This window comes from Mizuhopecten yessoensis, unplaced genomic scaffold, assembly GCF_002113885.1.
Source record: "Mizuhopecten yessoensis strain PY_sf001 unplaced genomic scaffold, ASM211388v2 scaffold10441, whole genome shotgun sequence".
Taxonomy (NCBI): domain Eukaryota; kingdom Metazoa; phylum Mollusca; class Bivalvia; order Pectinida; family Pectinidae; genus Mizuhopecten; species Mizuhopecten yessoensis.
Window position 1 is genome coordinate 912,914 of NW_018408548.1, and position 21,226 is coordinate 934,139.

At 36.3% G+C, this 21,226-nt stretch overlaps 1 protein-coding gene across 1 annotated transcript; it reads right to left on the bottom strand.

The window, feature by feature from the left end:
- Nucleotides 1-7,660: 7,660 nt before the first annotated feature.
- On the bottom strand, nucleotides 7,661-17,006 carry LOC110460615 (carbohydrate sulfotransferase 11-like). The gene is made up of 4 exons (XM_021513622.1): nucleotides 16,965-17,006; nucleotides 16,540-16,669; nucleotides 13,710-13,753; nucleotides 7,661-12,242 (listed from the first exon to the last, which is right to left on the bottom strand). The coding sequence occupies exons 2-4, from the start codon at nucleotides 16,667-16,669 to the stop codon at nucleotides 11,379-11,381; spliced, it is 1,038 nt and encodes a 345-aa protein (XP_021369297.1). The 5' UTR covers nucleotides 16,965-17,006; the 3' UTR covers nucleotides 7,661-11,378.
- Nucleotides 17,007-21,226: the final 4,220 nt, after the last annotated feature.

A 21,226-nucleotide genomic window follows, 5' to 3' on the forward strand; every position in this document is an offset into this window, starting at 1 on the left:
TGGGTATGTTTATTTCAAGACATATGTCCCGTTTATGTCATTCTTTTGTATATTTTTCATTTATTTTCTGACAATACATGACACACTAGAGATCTTTTTTTTTTCAAATAAAAGTATGACGAAGGTAGATAGAAACATTACACACAACTCACATGTCCTATTATTATTGATTGGCAAGCACATACAGATCAATTCATCTATCCTTCATGTATCCTACGTTGTACAAATGTAGATATCAAATACGAAAACATATACCTACCTGTCAAACCAAACAGAATGACGCCATATGTCTGGAAAGAGTCGAAATCCTCCATGCAGGATAATAATGTGACGTAACCAATATACATTATGTAACACGGAAAACACCTGTCCAAGCATAGTCAGCTTAAATTTTAAATTTTAAATGCAAAATATTAATAGAGTTTGTTTTTATTAATATGAAAGAATGACTACAGTTTAGCGTGCAGGGCTCAAAATTATTGTTTTGAGATAGGAAACACAAAGCATTGTTGATAAACTTTTTGAATTATTTATAATATTACCGATTTGAAATGTATGATATCATCTTGTAAAGTTAATAACACTTAAACAATAAAATAAGGTACTAAGTACCTCCACACACTAAAGACAATATCTCATGTAAAATCAACACGAAACGACAAAACAACTGGCTTTATGTATAGTCGTTTATACATGTAACAAGATATTAGTTCTTTTAAGCTATTATTGTGGCAGATATTTGTACATATACAGTCATATATGTATCATATAAAACGAAACTAAAATAAGCAAAGCAAACAAAACAAGAATTCCACAGGAGTGGATGTGTCGCCTGCAGTCAGTGCCAAGTTTTGAGGTTGATCGGCCCAAGGAAACTGGATTTATCGCAAGGAAGCAATTTTTCTATTTCTAGAAACGTTGACCTTGAACTTTGATCTTCGGACCTGAAAAGCAATCCATAACAAGCACTTTTAGTAAGGAAGCACCGTATGAAGACTGAGTTCAATCAACCCTAAAGAACTCAAGTTATCGCACGGAAACCTTGTTTCGGACGACGCAACAGACGACGCCGAGAAAGTAATACCTATATGTCGCCTCGCGTTGCAGGCGACACAAAACGTATCAATGTTTGCTAAACATGTATATATCAAAACATCAAACACAAGGAACAACATTACCATACAATCTATTAACGGCATATAGAGTAACCTCCCCTTGATTTTGCTTTTGGATATTCCGTCTTTGCGTACTGCAGAGTTATCTGCTCTTGAATGATGTATTGATTGTTACGTCATTTGTTTGTGAGAGTAACGCCATCAATTTTTGAGAAAACGACGTAATTTTCTCACAAAAACCAATAACGTAACAATCAATACATGCTCACAAGAGAAGATAACTCTGCAATACGCAAAGACGGAATAACTGTAGCGTAGTTGGGCAATGACACTTTAACTATACTGGAATAACCTGAAGAGTCCGTGGTTCGATTCCCCGTCTAGTCACTCTGACACCCGACTTCAAAGCAAGCCAATTTTACATTTACACGACCGAGAAATTATTTAGATATGCATCAAAGGATCGAATTCGTCTTCTCGTCTCCTCCACTAGGTGGTGCATACTGAGCCTTCAATTATGCTTTTATATATTCCAGGGGTGCAGAAGGCGAAAGTGGTCATACTACCTTGAGTTTCGAGGATGTATAGGGTGGTAGTGGTAGTGATTCAAGCATGGTTATTAGATGCCTTGGCGAATCGCAGAAGTGTGCTCCGAAAGAAAACTGATAATCAGGGATCTCGTTATGCTTCTGGGGCTACTTGTCAAGTACCGAAACTCTATCAAACAGGGGATAACATGTGGAAACTGTAACCCGCGCAGTCACTGTGACGATGGTGTATGTTTGACAACTGTGATATACATTCTATTTTTGTTGTATCTTTACAGAACTGCGTCTGTCAAATGTGAGTGTGTGAATCAGTCTTGCATGCCTTTGAAGTATGCCTTTGAGTTCTCCAAAACATCCGGGATCCTTAAAAAGATATTACAGACAGACAGTACTAGTCCTGACAAACACATAGAACCGTCAGAAGGTAATGGACGATGTGTTTGCTGACCGATAGGGATATTGGCAGGTAAGTCACTCACATCCAGCAAAGAGCAGCCGACGCCCGTAAATCATCAACAGTTTCCGGAGTCTACGTCGATATCATCATCAACAAATAAAAAAAAATGTTGTTGCACACAAACTTTGGCCAGAAAATTAAACCTTTCAACTCTTGATTATTGGTCGTGTTACCCCTCCTCCTCGATACGTCAGGGGTTACGCTCACTTTCCCTTCCTCCTCGATACGTCGGGGGTTACGCTCACATTCCCCTCCTCCTCGATACGTCAGGGGTTACGCTCACTTTCCCCTCCTCCTCGATACGTCAGGGGTTACGCTCAATTTCGCCTTTTGCGCCCCTGGGATATGCCAAAGCGATATGATATATTGAGTATCGAGGATTCAGAGCAAAATCGAAGGCAAGCGGTTAGCTATTTGATTGGGGGCGAAAGTGAGCGTTACCTTCGAGTATCGAGGATGGGGGTGCAGAGAGCGTAAGTGAGCGTAACCCCTGGAGTATCGAGGATGGCCATTAAGTGGCTTTGGGGCGTTTCTTCTTATTATTAATGTACCTTTTTCATATTTTTCTACTTATTATTATTTTTTCCTATTAAACGGACAATCTCTCAGAAACTGCTGACCAGATATTTATGAAGAATCACGTGAGAGATGGTGGCCTCTGATTTATTTACAGGTTTAGCGGTGTGCTAAGGTGATGTCAATGACCCCGTATGTCTGATATTACTCATATTTTGACTCATACTGACTTCTGCTGTACCGATCATTTATTTTCGAAGTTAATTAATTTATAACTCGTATTTAATGCGTCGGCTGACCTCCAACTGACCTCCAAAAAGACCCAAACCATGTTCATTATCTATTCATATTTTTTCTGTCATAATTACCAATATATTTGTGAATAAAAAATCCAGTGTGATGTTTTCATAATCTATTCAAAAATCAATGTACAATTAAAAAGCATTGTCTTACACAAAACCGATAAAACTAGATAAAAAGTGGACAAAGGAAAGATGTGCATGTATACCCTTACGACAACATGACCATGTATACCCTTACGACAACATGACAAGGTATACGCTTACGACAACATGACCATGTATACCCTTACGACAACATGACCATGTATACCCTTACGACAACATGACCATGTATACCCTTACGACAACATGACCATGTATACCCTTACGACAACATGACCATGTATACCCTTACGACAACATGACCATGTATACCCTTACGACAACATGACCATGTATACCCTTACGACAACATGACCATGTATACCCTTACGACAACATGACCATGTATACCCTTACGACAACATGACCATGTATACCCTTACGACAACATGACCATGTATACCCTTACGACAACATGACCATGTATACCCTTACGACAACATGACCATGTATACCCTTACGACAACATGACCATGTATACCCTTACGACAACATGACCATGTATACCCTTACGACAACATGACCATGTATACCCTTACGACAACATGACCATGTATACCCTTACGACAACATGACCATGTATACCCTTACGACAACATGACCATGTATACCCTTACGACAACATGACCATGTATACCCTTACGACAACATGACCATGTATACCCTTACGACAACATGACCATGTATACCCTTACGACAACATGACCATGTATACCCTTACGACAACATGACCATGTATACCCTTACGACAACATGACCATGTATACCCTTACGACAACATGACCATGTATACCCTTACGACAACATGACCATGTATACCCTTACGACAACATGACCATGTATACCCTTACGACAACATGACCATGTATACCCTTACGACAACATGACCATGTATACCCTTACGACAACATGACCATGTATACCCTTACGACAACATGACCATGTATACCCTTACGACAACATGACCATGTATACCCTTACGACAACATGACCATGTATACCCTTACGACAACATGACCATGTATACCCTTACGACAACATGACCATGTATACCCTTACGACAACATGACCATGTATACCCTTACGACAACATGACCATGTATACCCTTACGACAACATGACCATGTATACCCTTACGACAACATGACCATGTATACCCTTACGACAACATGACCATGTATACCCTTACGACAACATGACCATGTATACCCTTACGACAACATGACCATGTATACCCTTACGACAACATGACCATGTATACCCTTACGACAACATGACCATGTATACCCTTACGACAACATGACCATGTATACCCTTACGACAACATGACCATGTATACCCTTACGACAACATGACCATGTATACCCTTACGACAACATGACCATGTATACCCTTACGACAACATGACCATGTATACCCTTACGACAACATGACCATGTATACCCTTACGACAACATGACCATGTATACCCTTACGACAACATGACCATGTATACCCTTACGACAACATGACCATGTATACCCTTACGACAACATGACCATGTATACCCTTACGACAACATGACCATGTATACCCTTACGACAACATGACCATGTATACCCTTACGACAACATGACCATGTATACCCTTACGACAACATGACCATGTATACCCTTACGACAACATGACCATGTATACCCTTACGACAACATGACCATGTATACCCTTACGACAACATGACCATGTATACCCTTACGACAACATGACCATGTATACCCTTACGACAACATGACCATGTATACCCTTACGACAACATGACCATGTATACCCTTACGACAACATGACCATGTATACCCTTACGACAACATGACCATGTATACCCTTACGACAACATGACCATGTATACCCTTACGACAACATGACCATGTATACCCTTACGACAACATGACCATGTATACCCTTACGACAACATGACCATGTATACCCTTACGACAACATGACCATGTATACCCTTACGACAACATGACCAGGTATTCCGTAATGGTAAGCGTCATATGTTTTATCAATAAAATGCATTGTCAGGTGTTCACGTTTACTTTGTTTTAAGGTTTGCCTCCCTGCCATACGTATTTTGTGTTTCTCTCGTTTTCTTGCGCATACTAAGTGTATATTTAAATAAGGATTGACCTTTATTTTGACGGCGTAAACGGAAGTATGGACGTAGTTAGCAACGAACATATTGTATGGTGCAAGTTAGCGGTCCATATAAAATATGTTCTTGCCAACTGCGTACATACTACCGTATACGCCGCCAAAATGAATGTCGATCCTTATACATATTTACATTCAAAAAAAATCTAAATGCTGTTCGAATGATAAACAGTAGGGATGGGTTGCTACGTTGGTAACTACGGTAGCCGTGGTATCTTGGTCGAAATATGAGTAAACTTAGACAATGCACCTGAAGCAACACTATTCTTCTTTTGATAGCTTTTATATCGAAAATGATTTATTCTGAGAAGTCCTTTGCAATTTATCATTCATTTATAATAGACTTTATCTGTACGAGCATTCACACTTCCTGGAAGTGACGCGGTCGAATGTTCCAGAACGAAGCCGACATTGTTTACTTTACCGTCATAGAAATTTTAATGTGCATCCATGTTATAAGAAATTTATTAACATCTGTTTGCTGTACAATTAGACATAATGGATCCCGTGAATGCTCTATATTCCAAATGTTGAAGGAACTAAGTAATGGCTGTCATTAGACTGTTATCTTGCTGAAGCGTAAACGGCGCCATATTTGAAACAAGTATCAATCCGCTGAGCCTGTTTCGCTGCGTATACGCTAAATTATACGCAGTAGAGTTTACTAAGCTGAAGACGGGAGACATGTTAATATATCTCATATAGATCTTTAGGCTGAATTTAATTAATACATGTACGTTTCAATCATGCAATTTAACTAATCAAGCAATATAATTTGTGTTGATGAATGCTTGTTAATACCTATCAACATTCTTAATATGTAATTGTAAATGTATGACGGGAGAAGGCAATGATAAGTTGTAATAACTTGTGCCTAATGTCTCGTTCAATTCTTATTGGCAATAAGATATGTTTGAAGTAAAGAAAATATATACATATGTTTACCAATGTATGTTGTTGAACTACATTTACATGCATGTATATAATTATCCTTCTAAGTGCAGATCACATTCATATGAACTATCAATGTATATAAACATTGAACTCCGTTTTGTCTGCATTCATTAACAATATGAATGCCAACCAGAAATGACAAACTCCATAAAGCGCAATAAAAGTCGGTCAATGCTCAATCATGTACTAAATGCACATATTTTATTTTATTATTATTTCTGGACTAACGGAGTGGCTAACTCAGTACACCTCGTGTCTTTATACAATTTGAAAATTAACTAACTCGAGCTATATAAACCTGGTAACTAACCACCACACGAAGGGGACCTTTATACAATCTATATGTTATTAAGTCGGTAATATTGTTTTCAGAGCTAACCATAAGCACTCTAAGTCAATATACTTGTTTAAATAAATACAAATATAAAATCAGTGTTGCAAATATGCATTAACGGAATAATGAACGAAGTTGTCGTATAGCTGGTGAAGCAGAAACACGTATTAAAACATAATAATCGATCTACTGAAATAGAACCAGGTATTCGGCGAGTTGTGTACTTATTCAAAGGGGAAGGTAGATAACTCTACCGTACTAATAGGTTTGTTGTTAAATTGACCGGTTTTGTGTCATCCTCGATACGACTCGACACTCCAGTGGTTACGCTCACTTTTGCTCTCTGCATTCCCGGAAAATGTCATAGCAAAATTGAAGGCACTAGCTTTTGGATTGGTCTCGGGTAAAAACAACTGACCAATCGCTAGGCTATTAAATGTCCTTTGAAGATTACAGAAGAGCGACACCCGACTCATCCTCGATATTCAGAGGTTACGCCCACTTTCGCTCTTTGCACCCCTTGAATATATCATGAAAAAATCGAAGGCTCCGTGTGCGCTACCTTGTGGATGAGACGAGAAGACCAGTTTGATTCGTTGATGCAAGTCAAAAGAATATCTCTGTCGCGCAACGGTAGAATCGACAAGCTTTGAAGTCTAGTGTCCCCTTATGTAATCTCCAAAGGGCAGATATTAGGCGTACGATTGGTCTTTTGTTTTACCTGAGACCAATCAAATAACAAACCGTGTGCCTTCAATATTGCTATGACACATTTAGGGGTGCCGAGAGCGAAAGTGGGCGTAACCCCTGGAGTATCGATGATGCCCTGGATTACGTCATAGCAAAATTGAAAGCACACGGCTAGATATTTGATTTGGTCACAAGAAAAACAAATCCTTACCAATCGCTAAGCTGATACCTGTCCTTTGAAGATTACAGAAGAGAGACGCCCGACTTCAGAACCAGTTGATTTTCGTTACCAAGGTGGTACACACTGAGCCTTCGACTTTGCTATGCCATATCCAAGGGGTGCAGATAGTGAACGTGAGCGTGTAACGAGGACGATTTTGAGTTGACCCCTTCTAACGTTTGGTATGCTGCACAATCAATATACGTTAAGAAGTGAACAGTTTGTGGCTAAGCAACACATTGACTCAAGTAGCATCCGTTGTTTGACGACTATCCGTCCATGTTGTATCACAAAGGAAGCAAACGTTACCGGTGAAAATGTGTTTCTGCGCTTACTTTCACAAATGTTTAAGCGTCATGTAAATTTACTCTGAATAAATACCTGCATGAAAAGAATCATATAAAATAACAATTGGTAAAGCATGAATCAATTAATAGACGACATGATATTCGTAATTGCATTTGTGTAAAAATTATCGGTGATCATGTTTTCAGAGTGCGTAGTGTGATTGGAGGTCTCACAGTTCGAATCCCTGTCTGACTGATTCAGAGCACGAATTGTTGATTTACATATTATACAATTTCTTATTTTTACCTTTCTTCAGTTCAGAATTATTCATGATATAATGCTATTGTCGTGCGAGTAAAAAGGTTCAAAGGTTCAAGGATCTTTCAATTAAAATGGAAATGAGTTAAATAAAAAATGAAATACCTTTCGGTATGTATGTCTGCAGAGAGTCACTTTTAATGATTTTGAATGCAATTTGACTACTTCAAGGTTTAAATCATTCGATGTCTGGGTGTCGGCGTTTTACAGTTTTATAAAAATGTGTCTCGTTGGTATTCATCAAAAATTACATTTTCTTCATACAGATTAGAGAATGTCATACTCTGTTGATACATTCATTAAGAGAGCAATCAGTCTAGAACACACAGGTAAAGCTTTCACTACAAACGTTACGGGTAACATTCAATCAAAAACATCTCAACGTGTTCTATAAATAGCATATAGCATGAACAAAGTTTTATCATAAAACGTTCATGAAAACTCTACAGAATTATCTGAAACAGAAATCGTAAGAATGCATTAACTACAACTGGAACATATTGATGGGCATTAGACACCACAAATCTTATGTCTTTCGTGTGGTGGGATATTACCTGGCGGTACACGTGCTACTGCAATCTACATACAAATGTTTATATCAATATCGAAATTTACTTTATTGAACGAGTTTTTATTGTATACTGTTCTAAGTAATGACGACTTTTAACTTGTCTTCTTTTTTTATCACTAGTATATGTTATGACAATACTTTAAAAGGTGTAATGTCACTCGTATAAGTTGTAATAATATATTAAAAGGTTTTTGTGAGTTTACTTTTTTATGTACAAGAAAAAGTATCATACATGTATCATACTGATACATGTATGTTTATGTATGTGTAGCGACACTGAACTGGATAGATCATCGGTGACTGGGTTGCTTAATTGGTAGAGCGTCCGTCTAGAGTTCGGAGATTCCCGGGTTCGAACCCCGGTCCGCCGTACATTGTTCCTCACCTATTACATTTGGTGCCTGTGATAAACCCTTGTTTAAAGAACTAGGTGAATACTTGACAAGGGGATACCCAAACCTTGGTTGTATAAAATTGTGTCTTCGGGGGCAAAGACTTAGAAAAAGAGGGAGCAATGTAGCGGAACTAGAATGGGTCGATCATCGGCGACCTGGTAGCTCAATTAGTAGAGCGTCCGTCTAAGAGTTCGGAAGGTCCCGGGTCGGAACCCCGGTCTGACCGTGTAATTTTCCGCTCCTATTACATATTACACATGTGTGTATGTTTTGCATATATGTGTGTATTCATGTTTGTATATATAGGTAATGCATTGACTGTTCGACTTGCCTGTCAGCGTGAGTACGTCTTTCCTTTCTATTCTTATCCTTTCTCCCCCTCACACTCGCTGTGCCCATTTTAGTGTGTCAAGGCGTATCGATATGTGCACCCCTTTATGATTGTCAGTCAGATAAAATAATTTTGATTTGGAAAAAATAGGTAATACTTAATATTTTTTTAAAGTATTTAATGTCATTAACAAAAGAAAAAGAAAATATATAAAGAAGAAATTAAAACATGAAATAAAAGCGATATCACTAGCGTAAATTATAACAATCATTTAAAATCAGTACTCCTTGTCAAGCTTTGGTACACGTTATACTCTGGAAGCAATATAGTTTTCTCTATTTAAGCAGTATATGCATATATTTCTTGTTTAATTGGTAAACAAATGAACGTATGGACCTTTGCAATAAATACAATGTGCCAAAAAAACCAATTACACTGCACCGTATAGCTGTGTCGTCCTTCTATAACGGAGCAATGCTACTACATGCCAAAAAGGTGAAAAACTACATCGGCCTTTCACTGCAACTACTGTTGTAACAGAAAGGCATTTGCGAAGTATCCCTTAATTCTATTAATTCCTTGTTAATTTCAAATAAATACTGAGCCAAACTTTCATTTTATTACCCGTCGCACTATTGAAAACTAGATTACTGTAACTATCAAAATTACTGCAAACCTCGGGGACTAAGAATTTCACCAACAGAGTCTAACACATTTTACGCTACTGTATCCCGAGCGATGTACGTAAGGAACACACATAGTATTGCACCTGTACAAAATCCTACAATATAATAATTACTGGAAATACAAAGGATATACAATACCTGAACGTCAATGTGATGGATAATGGTTTTTGTCAATCTGTCTTAGAAATATTTACTAAGAACGCAATCAAACATTGATAACGTAAATTCGATCAGGTCAATAAAAAGTACATATCAACCTAAGTTTAAATGATGTGTCTGTTAAATCAGCATAACTGATTTGTCGACCTTGATCTTGTTATAGCTCTACGATTCTGTTCAAAGTGATTTGTAACGGTGCTGAAAGCTATTTATTCAAATATTATTTTTATATAATTGTGTGGTATGGGGTCTTTACTTGAATCTATTTATAATCACGCAACAACCTAAATTTACATCTAAAACTTTTAAAACTGTGCAGCAAACTGTCATCAATGTTTTCATGTTCAACTGTATTATTATACATGATCACATGGTATTGCTTTTATCCAATAACAATGCAGACATTCTCAATACTCCAGGGTAACGCTCACTTTCGCTCTCTGCATCTCTGGAATATGTCAAAGCAAAATTGAAGGCATTATTAGGCTATTTGCATGTCATTTGAAGATTACAAAAGAGCGACACCTGACTTCAAAGCCAGCCAACTTTACAGTTACGCGACCGTGAGATTCTTTTGATATACATTAAAGGATCAAACTCGTCTTCTTGTTTCTTCCACAAGGTGGCAAACACTTAACCTTCGATTTTACTATAGCATATTCCAGGAGCGCAGAGAGCATAAGTGAGGGTAACCCCTGGATTATCGAGGATGCAATGCAGGGAAAACAATTACGTAAATAATTTATGTCATACAAACAGTAAAATATATTGATTTCGTTTTGATACGCTACACACACCACTCTCGATGAACTGTAAGTCTGCTAGAGGACGGAACTACTTTCAAATCCAAGAGTTCTCATAAATTACCTTGCCCTGGCTTTTCCATACGCTTTAACGTTTCAATTACTTGAAATACATACATGCAGTATAAAACAAGTGATTCTACTTAATGGAGCTACATTACTGAGTAGCCCAATCTATTTTTTTATTTTTTATTTATGTGAGTTTTTATTGACATTTTTTAACTTTCCTTTAAATGGTGATTTTTTCATTATAGAAAAATAACTGTGACGCTTTTTTCAAAATAGTGAAGTATTGCCGATAGTCAGCAGAAACACATTTGTTGTAATTGAATTAGACCTATAATCATAATTGCATTATCATTAGACAAGATATGGAATATCATTAAGGTGTGTCAAAAATGAATAATTAAAGACAGTAAAGTCGTCTTTATAGATATTCCATAGTTTACCTACATAGTTCAATGGTAGCTGAGACAAGTAGTGGGGCAGGTGTTGGGATGTATTTGACGATCCGTATGCTTTCGGTTTAGCTGGGAAATCAATATGAGGAGCAATTTGTGACATAATGAAGTCCGCATCGTCCTGTAGTGTTTCGTATTTCCCGACAAAATCATATTCGATTTGACAAGGTGCACATAATTTCATTACTGTTCTCCAATGTTCATTTTCTGCACCTATTCCGTCATCTGTGACGTATCTTATAAATTCTAGGAAAGTGACGTCATCACCCAAAACAGGTTGTTTAAAGTCTTTTCTATAGTTGCGAACAATAAATTTTGCTATATTACTGTAAGTTGGATCTTTAAATCCAGTTCCGTGGAATTTATTTTTGAAAGCTGATAATAGTCTGTCCAGGGGATCGCGAACCATGATGATTTTCTTGTAAGTTTGTATCCTGTGTTCAATTTCATCCTTCTTATACTGGTCTAGGTACCGCAATAAATGGCTGTAATTAAAATGCACACTATATTCGTCTAGTTTTTTAGGATCATCGACGTGCCCGGACATGAGAAGAAACACCTTTTTCCACTGTGAACAGGCCACCTTCGGTACAAAACAAAACAAAGCCTGGTACTTATCGCTGACGATTATGTGATCCAGGTTCTTGATGTCTAATTTGTTTTTACTCTGCGTGGAGTTATGACAAGCCTGGCGCATTATCGATCTTCTCTCCTTCCTTGTAGATACAAAATCTTTCAGTAAGGCCTTTCCGCTGCTGTCCCGCTAAAGCATTTAAATAAGCTTTGATTAATTTCATAGTGCAAAATATGTTAACATCAACGTAGCCCGAGTTTCCTCTGGCCCTGACACCAGACTTAAGAAATTAATAAAAAGTTTTAGTCTGGTGTCAGGGCCAGAGGACATATGGGCTAACATCAACGCAACCCTTTTGATTAATTTTTAGTAATTTTGGATAACAAAAACGATTAGTTTCTCAGCAACGTGTACATTCTGAATATAATTGAATAAAATAGTACAAGCGCATTTTTGTATCAGCTTGAATTATTTTAAACAGTGTGTATACATTCTTACTTGATAGGCGGAACGTCCTGGGTCGAGTGAAAATACAGCCATTCCGGACTGATCGTACCCAAACTCCGAACTTACCGGTAAATCTTTGCAACATTTCTTTGAAGTTTGGGATGCTACCGTGTTTGTGTACGTGACAAAAGCCGTTTCCCCTCAGGTACATCAGTGGACCTGATCCAATGTTAATACATTGAGTAGTTTGGACAATTTTAGGGTTGAGGCTAATTTTACTAATTTCTTTGATCATTGACACAATCAGTCGTGGCGACTAATCGGTTCGTCACGACAGAGGGACAGATATTATTGCAGACCGTTCAGAAAAAAATGCCAAGAAAGATTTTGTCATTGTCCTGCAATAAGCCCACCTACCTAGTTTGTGTCCGAGTGTATGTGTTGGCCCCTAGGAATAGTGTAGGATAGATAGGTAAGCCCGTCAATAACAGGTTTTCTCTTTACCACTGTAACATGTACATACTGTTCTAGGACATTTGTATGCCTTTAACTATGTCGTGTTCATTACAAAAATACTCTGAAATCATTCTTGTCATAACAACTATTAAATATAAAGTTCGTTTAAAGTGTGTGTTTCATACCGGCCAGAACCCATGCGGGTTAGGGGAAGATTACATCTGTTGTATACCACTGCGTGTGTATCGTAAAAGGCGTCGTATGTGTCCCCTGGTTGTTGCTAGGACCGTTGACCCCAAACAAACGAACAACACCGGCAGGTGAAACTAGGAATGGCTGTGGGTTCCTGCTTGTTTTTAATAGTGACGTCACAACTACGACACCCTTCCTGTATCACTGACTGCCAATTTCATTTTGACATTATTTTTTTAAATGTTGTTTTCACGAAAACTGTTACCAAATATTGGTTGTGTATAAATAGAATCTGACATGAGTTTCCATTTCATATGGCATGTATGAACGTAAATTAACGAAATTATCACTGAAGCTTTCCAGAGGCTCACTAAAATGAAAACTTACAAGAATCGTTTTATTAGTCTCACATGGAATATAAACTCATGTAATATTTTCTGTATATTTTACTCTACTTTAACATTGATGGCATAGTACAGAATTATCATGTTATGTTTATTCTACCGTGACCTCTTTCCGAAAGAAACAGGTCAGTTATGTTAACAAATGGTACAGCCTTACCTTAGAATCAGCATCCGATAGCCCTTCTGGTATAGGAATACGGACTGGAGAGAAAAAAGGAAAAGTCGGATTAGTTGATAGGTAAGTGAACGTGGTTTCGTTTCCTTAAAGCTGACAATGAAAGTAAAAACGCTTTCAAGTGATATATTTATAAAAAAAAAATACACACTATTTTTGCTTTTTATATCTAGGGAAACGCCACTCACTTCCAAAAAAAGAACATTCTAAAATGTCGGCGCTTCCTTAGATACGACAGCCGGAAGAGATTGCCACTGGGGAAGATCTCAAAACCAGCAAAAAAAACCTTTTGTTTTAGTTTCTAACTTGAGCTGTCAGCTGTATGGTCACATGGTATTGAAGGCTGTAAGTTTATTTTCTCATTCCTCTGTCTTAGTCTTATGTATGTTATACACATACTTAACTGTTGAATATAATACCGCTTCCAGTAAATTCACAATAGTTGTGCGCATATATATATATATATATATATATATATATATGGGGCAAAGAAGTAATTACAACAGTGTGGACAAGTTTAGGTTGTCAAATTCTCGGAGCGATCCGCTCCTTTTTCAAGACACAGTGAAACAGAACAGTTACATGTACATATACATCATATTACAACTTCTTTGCCCCATATAATAATTTAAGTAATTCGTATCCTACGGACATACCTCCATTAGGATCCAATGTTATATGGGATTTTACCGTCTATATTACTTCTTTGACCCATATATATATATATATATACATGTAAAAAAACGAGGTAATTGGAAAGACACGTTACATTCTTCACTATCTTTTTAACTATATCGTTAGTGCAAAACTGTAACGTCTTCTTTTGTCAAATAATGTGTTTGTACCTGTATTTGACCAAGTCTGACATTTTCAGTCTATACATGTATATATATAGTGTATACATGTATATAATATATACATGTATACACTATATAGGTTTGATATTGTCTTTATTAGCTCTCCACAATTAAAGTAGATTTTTCGACAAAAATATATCGTTCGTTCCATCTTCTACATGTCACATATATATGAAAATAATTAAAGCCGGTTTATTGCTAAACTAAAAAGTGACGACACAAATGTGTGGAGTGGATTTTTTTAAGTGAATTTGTAAAGGGACTATTTCCAGCTATGTTAAAATTACATAGTTGCCTGCCCCCTCATAACTTTCGTTTCAGAAGCGCTACGAGATTTTATGCTGCTGTTTTAACGTTTTCAATTCCTAATACATCTATAGTTAATACTTTGAATAACTACTAATTAGTTAAATGATTAAGTAACCTTATTGCAGCATGGGGGTCGAAAAATGGAATATTAGCCTGAAAGCAGTTTTCTGGAAAAAAACGTGGTTTTTTTTGCTAACATTTGGGAAAGAACATTTTGTTTCATGTAGTAATAATATGTATTATTATATAACTGTCATTTTTCCTCACGCTGATTGGTCAAAACACCTCTTATATGTCTAAATATATTGCGATATTACCCCGAAACCTACAGAATCCGTGCACGCGAGGTGAATGTAACAGTCCAAAACCCCGTCGGGCGCCTCACAGGTGAATATTACGTATACAATCCAGTAACCTGTGCGGCAATATTTTTGATTTATCAGAAGCACGGATTGTCGTTGCCTCACTGGAGAGAAAATGGCAGACGATCAGTGTAAACAAACCCGGCTTGTCAAGATTTGGAACTGTTTCCGATGACCAACTTATAACTATCTTGGTGCAAAAGGATACTAGAAACACTGTTAAAGCTACCGACATGTCCGTTTGTGTATTGCGTGAATATTTGAAAGAAAAAGCAATAGACGCGGATTTTGTTGACATGCAGGCGCTCGAACTCTGCAATGTTCTTCGGAAGTTTTATGTGGAAATGAGTAAGAAAAACGGTGAGAAATATCAACGTAGTTCTCTCTTAAGTATCCGGCATGGTATCAACCGATACCTTTCGAGTGTCGGTTGTAACATGGATATAGTGCATGGCGCTGAATTCTGTGTAGGCTGAATTCAATTGCAGGTGCCATAATCATGGCGAAATATGCTAAGTATGGATTAATTGGTTCTACACATTGTTAAGTTTATAAAAATGTCATATAATAAAACAGTTATTGATCTATTTTCAGGTAAATACGAGGATTTATTAACCCTCGAATGAGATATTTGAAATATCACCTTCTCGGGTTAATAAATCCTCGTATTCACCTGAAAATAGGTCAATAATATTGTATAATATATTTATCATCCAGAATATGAGTTTAATCGAACATTTTGTGAAAATTTTAACGTAAAATATAGGATTTTTATTGCTTGAGATGGCTTCCGGCTGTTGATTTGTCTGTAAATATCTGACCATAACAAGATATGTTTACATGTATACTGTAGCATATGATCCCTAGCATATGATCCCTAGTTTTGATTGCATTAAAAATGATCTTTCAATGCATTACTAGTTTGACAACAATTGTCTTTTTGGAAAGAACTCTATTTTTTGGGGGAATTTCAGTTTTATGCTCCTACGAAAATCGACCCAGGTGCTCATTTGAATTTTAGTTGGTGTTTTTGTTGTGATAAGGTTTAGGTCTACATTACACCAAAAGAAAATTGAAATCAAAGGATGGGTCATTTGGAACTTTATTGCTAGTATCCTGTCGGGACGGAGGTTTTACAGCAATTTATCAAAATCGTGTTAGGATACGGTTAATTGTAGTAAGATTTGAACCCTACGTTTTCTTATATAAAGAAATAAATATTGTGTTGTTTTATTTGATTTTACGACCGAGACAAAGCCATAAAATATAGTCTTATATACATACCGGAGGTCGTTCGGTTTACGTAAAGGATGTAAAGAGTGAGGACAACTAATATTCCAAATAAAAATACATTCTTATCCAACTGTCGTCTGACCATTCTCACTGGTAGTACGTCCATCATCTTCCAGAACATCTGCAATGTAAACACACATAGGAGTTAGGTCGTACAGAAGTGTTACTTCAAATACGGACAAGGAAGTGCCATTTAATGTATTTTGTTGGTGCAGAAAGTCAAATAAAATAATTATTTTTACTACACTATATGGTCACCATAAATATGCCAACATAAAAGTTATCCAAAAAATATATTAAAAATGCACGGTGAAGGTGAAAGTGACAATAAAACGTTACAAAAACTTTTGATTCGGCAGATAATGTTTATTTAAAGTGTTTTTTTTTAAATAAAAAATAAAAAAAAATATATCTACACGACTGATGATCCGCCAACAGGGCCAACTTGAGATGTAAGAGAATCACTATAAATATGGAGAAGGAAGAAACATGATAGATCGACATGTTTTCCCGTTCAATAATACCATATACATATTTCACGAGTATGGCAGAATATCAATATATGTTTTGCGAGTGCGAACCACTAGTGAAAATATCGGTCTATTCTGCCATCAGATTGGAATAAATAAAGTATTTATCAGGAAAACCATTAAGTTATCTGTTTATTAAAATTTAAAGTTAAATAACGAGAATGTTGCTGTACCAAAAACTTGGTGAGTAGCGTAATAGTTGACGCCAGGTTCTAATGACGTCATACTTGACAACGCTTTGCTCCATTTTAAATGGTCTACTCAACTTAGTTTTACCGTTTTCTATTCTTTTTTTATGTTTTGCATACAAAAAATGTTATCACGTGTTAGTATGTGAATAACTTTGTACAAAATTAGCCACATATTCTACGGTTGCTTCAGCTATAGCTGAACAGAAAATCTGCAGCAGTAAATAGAAAAATACAGTTTTTGATCGGTCAATGAAAAAAATCGATAATAGATCTTAGTTCGTCACATGTGATGATATAACATTTTGTATATCTTTGTTTACAATTAATTTTATTGTCCCACAACATTTTTTTTTTGGAATACTGCCAGGATCGGGGCTCTGGTTTCAGTCACCTTACAGTTATTGTCCTCATGCAACAGGGCTTTCTTTAATACATTCATTCATTTTCGAATATCAATTCATCGATCCATTCATTCATTCTGACAATCACTTCAAATAATTTCATTATAATAATAATGGTACTTTATAGTCAATAGAAATGTCCATATCTATAATCGTGTTGTGCTACCTTATAAAATATCAGGGGAGCTAACTACGTTATGCCGGAAGTACGCTTCCCCAACTGTTGTTTTGTATATCTTCACTGCAGATATATGTTTTTATCACACCGACAATGTAAATATATTTATATATATACAAGTGTACAGGAAATAATACTTATCCGATATACTTATAATACTTATCTCAGTCGTACAATTTAATGACTATGGACGCTACACTTATCACATGTCCTAGAATATTTAATATACGTCGAGTTTATACTCCTATCAAATAGGAAAAAAACCTCTTATTTTCAAATGAGACCTCATTGGGGTTCGTTCCTGTCAACGAACTTAGATGACCTCGGTATTGAATAGGACATTAAACACTATAAACCAAATAAAATAAAATAAAATCCAACGAGTAAATGCTATTTTCCCATTAGAAGTGAAATGGATTGTAAAACCCCACAGTGATCATTCCTTTGTATAAAAGTATGATGCGTATGTATAAATTCATTTCATTGTTGAAAGAATTGCTCTACCTATTTGTGATGTTTAAATGCACGCCAACTTAGATCCTATGGAGCGAGACATTTGAATTTCTATTGAATCTCGAAATAAATTAACATATTCATATAGTATTATGAGTGATTCTCACCAGACTATACCATATAAAGTTTAGTCAACTTAACGACAGGGTTTCGTATCAACAGTGTTAACTTTTCTATATCTTCCAAACTCTTCGTTTTTGTTGCGATTTCGATCGATTATTTTGAATAGTCTGCTTTGATTCCTGTTATATTATACAATATAAGCTTAACTTTTTAGTTAAAATCAATTGTATTGCAACAAAAGACAAATGGATTGGACAAAAGTTATTGCAACTTACTTTCGTCCTTTCCGTAACAGAAAATATATATCCAAAATTAATGTGTCACGTAATAACCTAATACAAATTTATATATGTATATATATATAAGATTTTAAAGATGGGTTACAGCAAAAGAGGTAATGATAGGATTAGGGACACCAACGTATAGTTTTTAAATATGTATTCGGAGAGTTTACTTGAGATCGCGTGTGTGATTTTCCCAATCGAGTCGGCGTAAGTAGTATACCTAATCTATACACACATATCCTTCTGCTTTTCTAAAGTTCAATCACATTCCGTGCCGCATTTGCCTTTCTCCTGTGTCACTCCAAGTCCTTCTGTGAATTCCTGCCTTACATTCTTAGCCGACTAGATTAGGAAAGCCGGACACGCACTCTTTGTCATATGGAAACGGTTATGATATTGATGGACGGTAAGCTTGAAGTTAGTACACAGAGATCGTTGGCGTTGGAAAAAGGGAGAGGGGCTGGAATATGAGAGGAGGTGGAGGGGAGGGACAGATGGGAGTAGTCGAAGTAGGTATCCTGGTTATTCAATATGACTGTTGGGTATTACATGTTAAACCGTTTGGAGCTAAAAATGAATAGTTGTAGAGACCTACAAATTTGAATGTTACGATTGTAGTCAAGGTTTGCATCTCCGAAGAGAAGGTGTTCAACAGTGATTTCGTTATAGCAATCGAGGGATTGAAGCATTATATTACGGGATTGATCAAATTTTTCACAGTTTAGTAAGAAATGGGAAGAGTCTTTCGAGTCATTTCCGCAGTCGCAAGTAGAGTTGTCTCGAAGGTGAGCTTTAAAAAGGTCGTAAGTTAAAGAGCTACTGCGGTTTCGTAATTGGCAATGCATAATATTTACTTTTCTGGACCCATATTCAAGAAAACATTTAATATAAGAAGGGATAGTAACTTGAGGCTGAATAAGAGTTTTAAATTGTTTAATGGATGCTGATGACTTTGTTTCTACTGGTAGATTGTTCCAGTAGTCTGAAGTACTTGGTATGAAGGATGATTTTGTGATTTGCAGTCTATAGTATGGGTTCTGAAAATTATTCCTGTTCCTAAGATTATAGTTAGAGAAGTTTGACACAATAGGTGGTAGAAGAGATTTTAGAAATGAGGGAGCAATATCATGATAAAAATTATAAAACATGGATAATTTTCTAATCCTGCGTCTATCTATCAATGATTTCCATCCGAGCTCTCTGTAAATAAATTCTTTTTTTTTTGTATAAATAGGTAATCCAGTTATTATTCGACCTGCTTCATACTGCATGTTCTCTAATTTATTCGAAAATGTGATATTACAATTGTCCCATACTTCGCAGGCATATTCAAATAGTGGTTTTATAAAAACAAGGTATAATTTTTCCAAGTTTTTCTATTTAGGATGTATTTTAATTTCCTTAAAGTTGCAATGTACTTTGGAGTGTTTGTTAATATATGTTCGATGTGAGGGTTTCATGTGCCGTTGTTACTAATAATGACTCCTAGGTTTTTGTGGTTTTTAACAATAGGGATAGGTGTGTTGTCGAAAAGAAATTGTGGGTTAGAAGGTATATTTGTGTTGGAAATTAAGAGAATTTCGGTTTTATTTGGGTTGAAATTCATTAACCATTTATTTGACCAAAGGTTTAATTGTTCCATGTCGTAGTTTATTACTTGTTTTATATCGTGTAAATTTTTCGAAGAGTGTGCTAATGCGGTGTCGTCAGCAAAAAGTCTAGTCATTGATAGTAATGTATTTGAAATATCGTTGATGTATACAAGAAAAAGAAGTGGCCCTAACACTGAACCTTGAGGAACTCCGGCTTTGATAGATACTTCAGAAGATATAGCATTTTTTAGTACCACTGACTGGCGTCTGTTACTTAAGTAGTTTTTAATCCAATCTAAAAGTTTGCCTTTTATCCCGTATTTTTCTAATTTAATTAATAGACCTTTGTGCCAGACTCGGTCAAAAGCTTTAGAAAAGTCACAAAAAACAAGAGCAGTATATTCACGATTCTCCAGTGCTGTAAGTATGCTATGATAGAGTTCGATGAGTTGGTGAGTTGTAGAGTGATTTGGTAAGAAGCCAGACTGTAAAGTATATAGAAGTTTGTTGCTGAAGAGATAGTTATAGATGAGCTTATGAATTATTCGTTCGAAAAGTTTGCCAATGCAGCTAAGTAAGGAAATGGGTCTGTAGTTATTTGCCAATTCAGATTCCCCCTTTTTGAAAATAGGTGTCACATGGGCAAGTTTCCATGAATCAGGAAATACAGAAGTACGAAAGGATTCGTTGAATAGAAGTGTGAGGGGTGCAGATATTTCATTGGATACCATTTTTAACATTTTATGACTGATGCCGTCAGGACCAGCAGCTTTATTAGTGTCTAAAATATTGATTATATCTAAAACCTCTTGTTCTGTTATTACAATTTCAGTAAGGGACGCGTCTGTTTGGTTGTCAAAATAGGGTGTATCGTCGTTATGGTCATCAAGGTCAGAAACAGATTTAAAGAAGTTATTTAGAATATT

What these genes read in the sequence shown, in the direction of transcription:
- LOC110460615 (XM_021513622.1), bottom strand. Translation starts at nt 16,669, where the DNA reads ATGTTCTGGAAGATGATGGACGTACTACCAGTGAGAATGGTCAGACGA. An exon ending in CGTAAACCGAACGACCTCCG is followed by an intron (nt 13,754 to 16,539) that starts GTATGTATATAA and finishes TTTTCTCTCCAG; the next exon opens with TCCGTATTCCTATACCAGAA. An exon ending in TATCGGATGCTGATTCTAAG is followed by an intron (nt 12,243 to 13,709) that starts GTAAGGCTGTAC and finishes TAAATGCTTTAG; the next exon opens with CGGGACAGCAGCGGAAAGGC.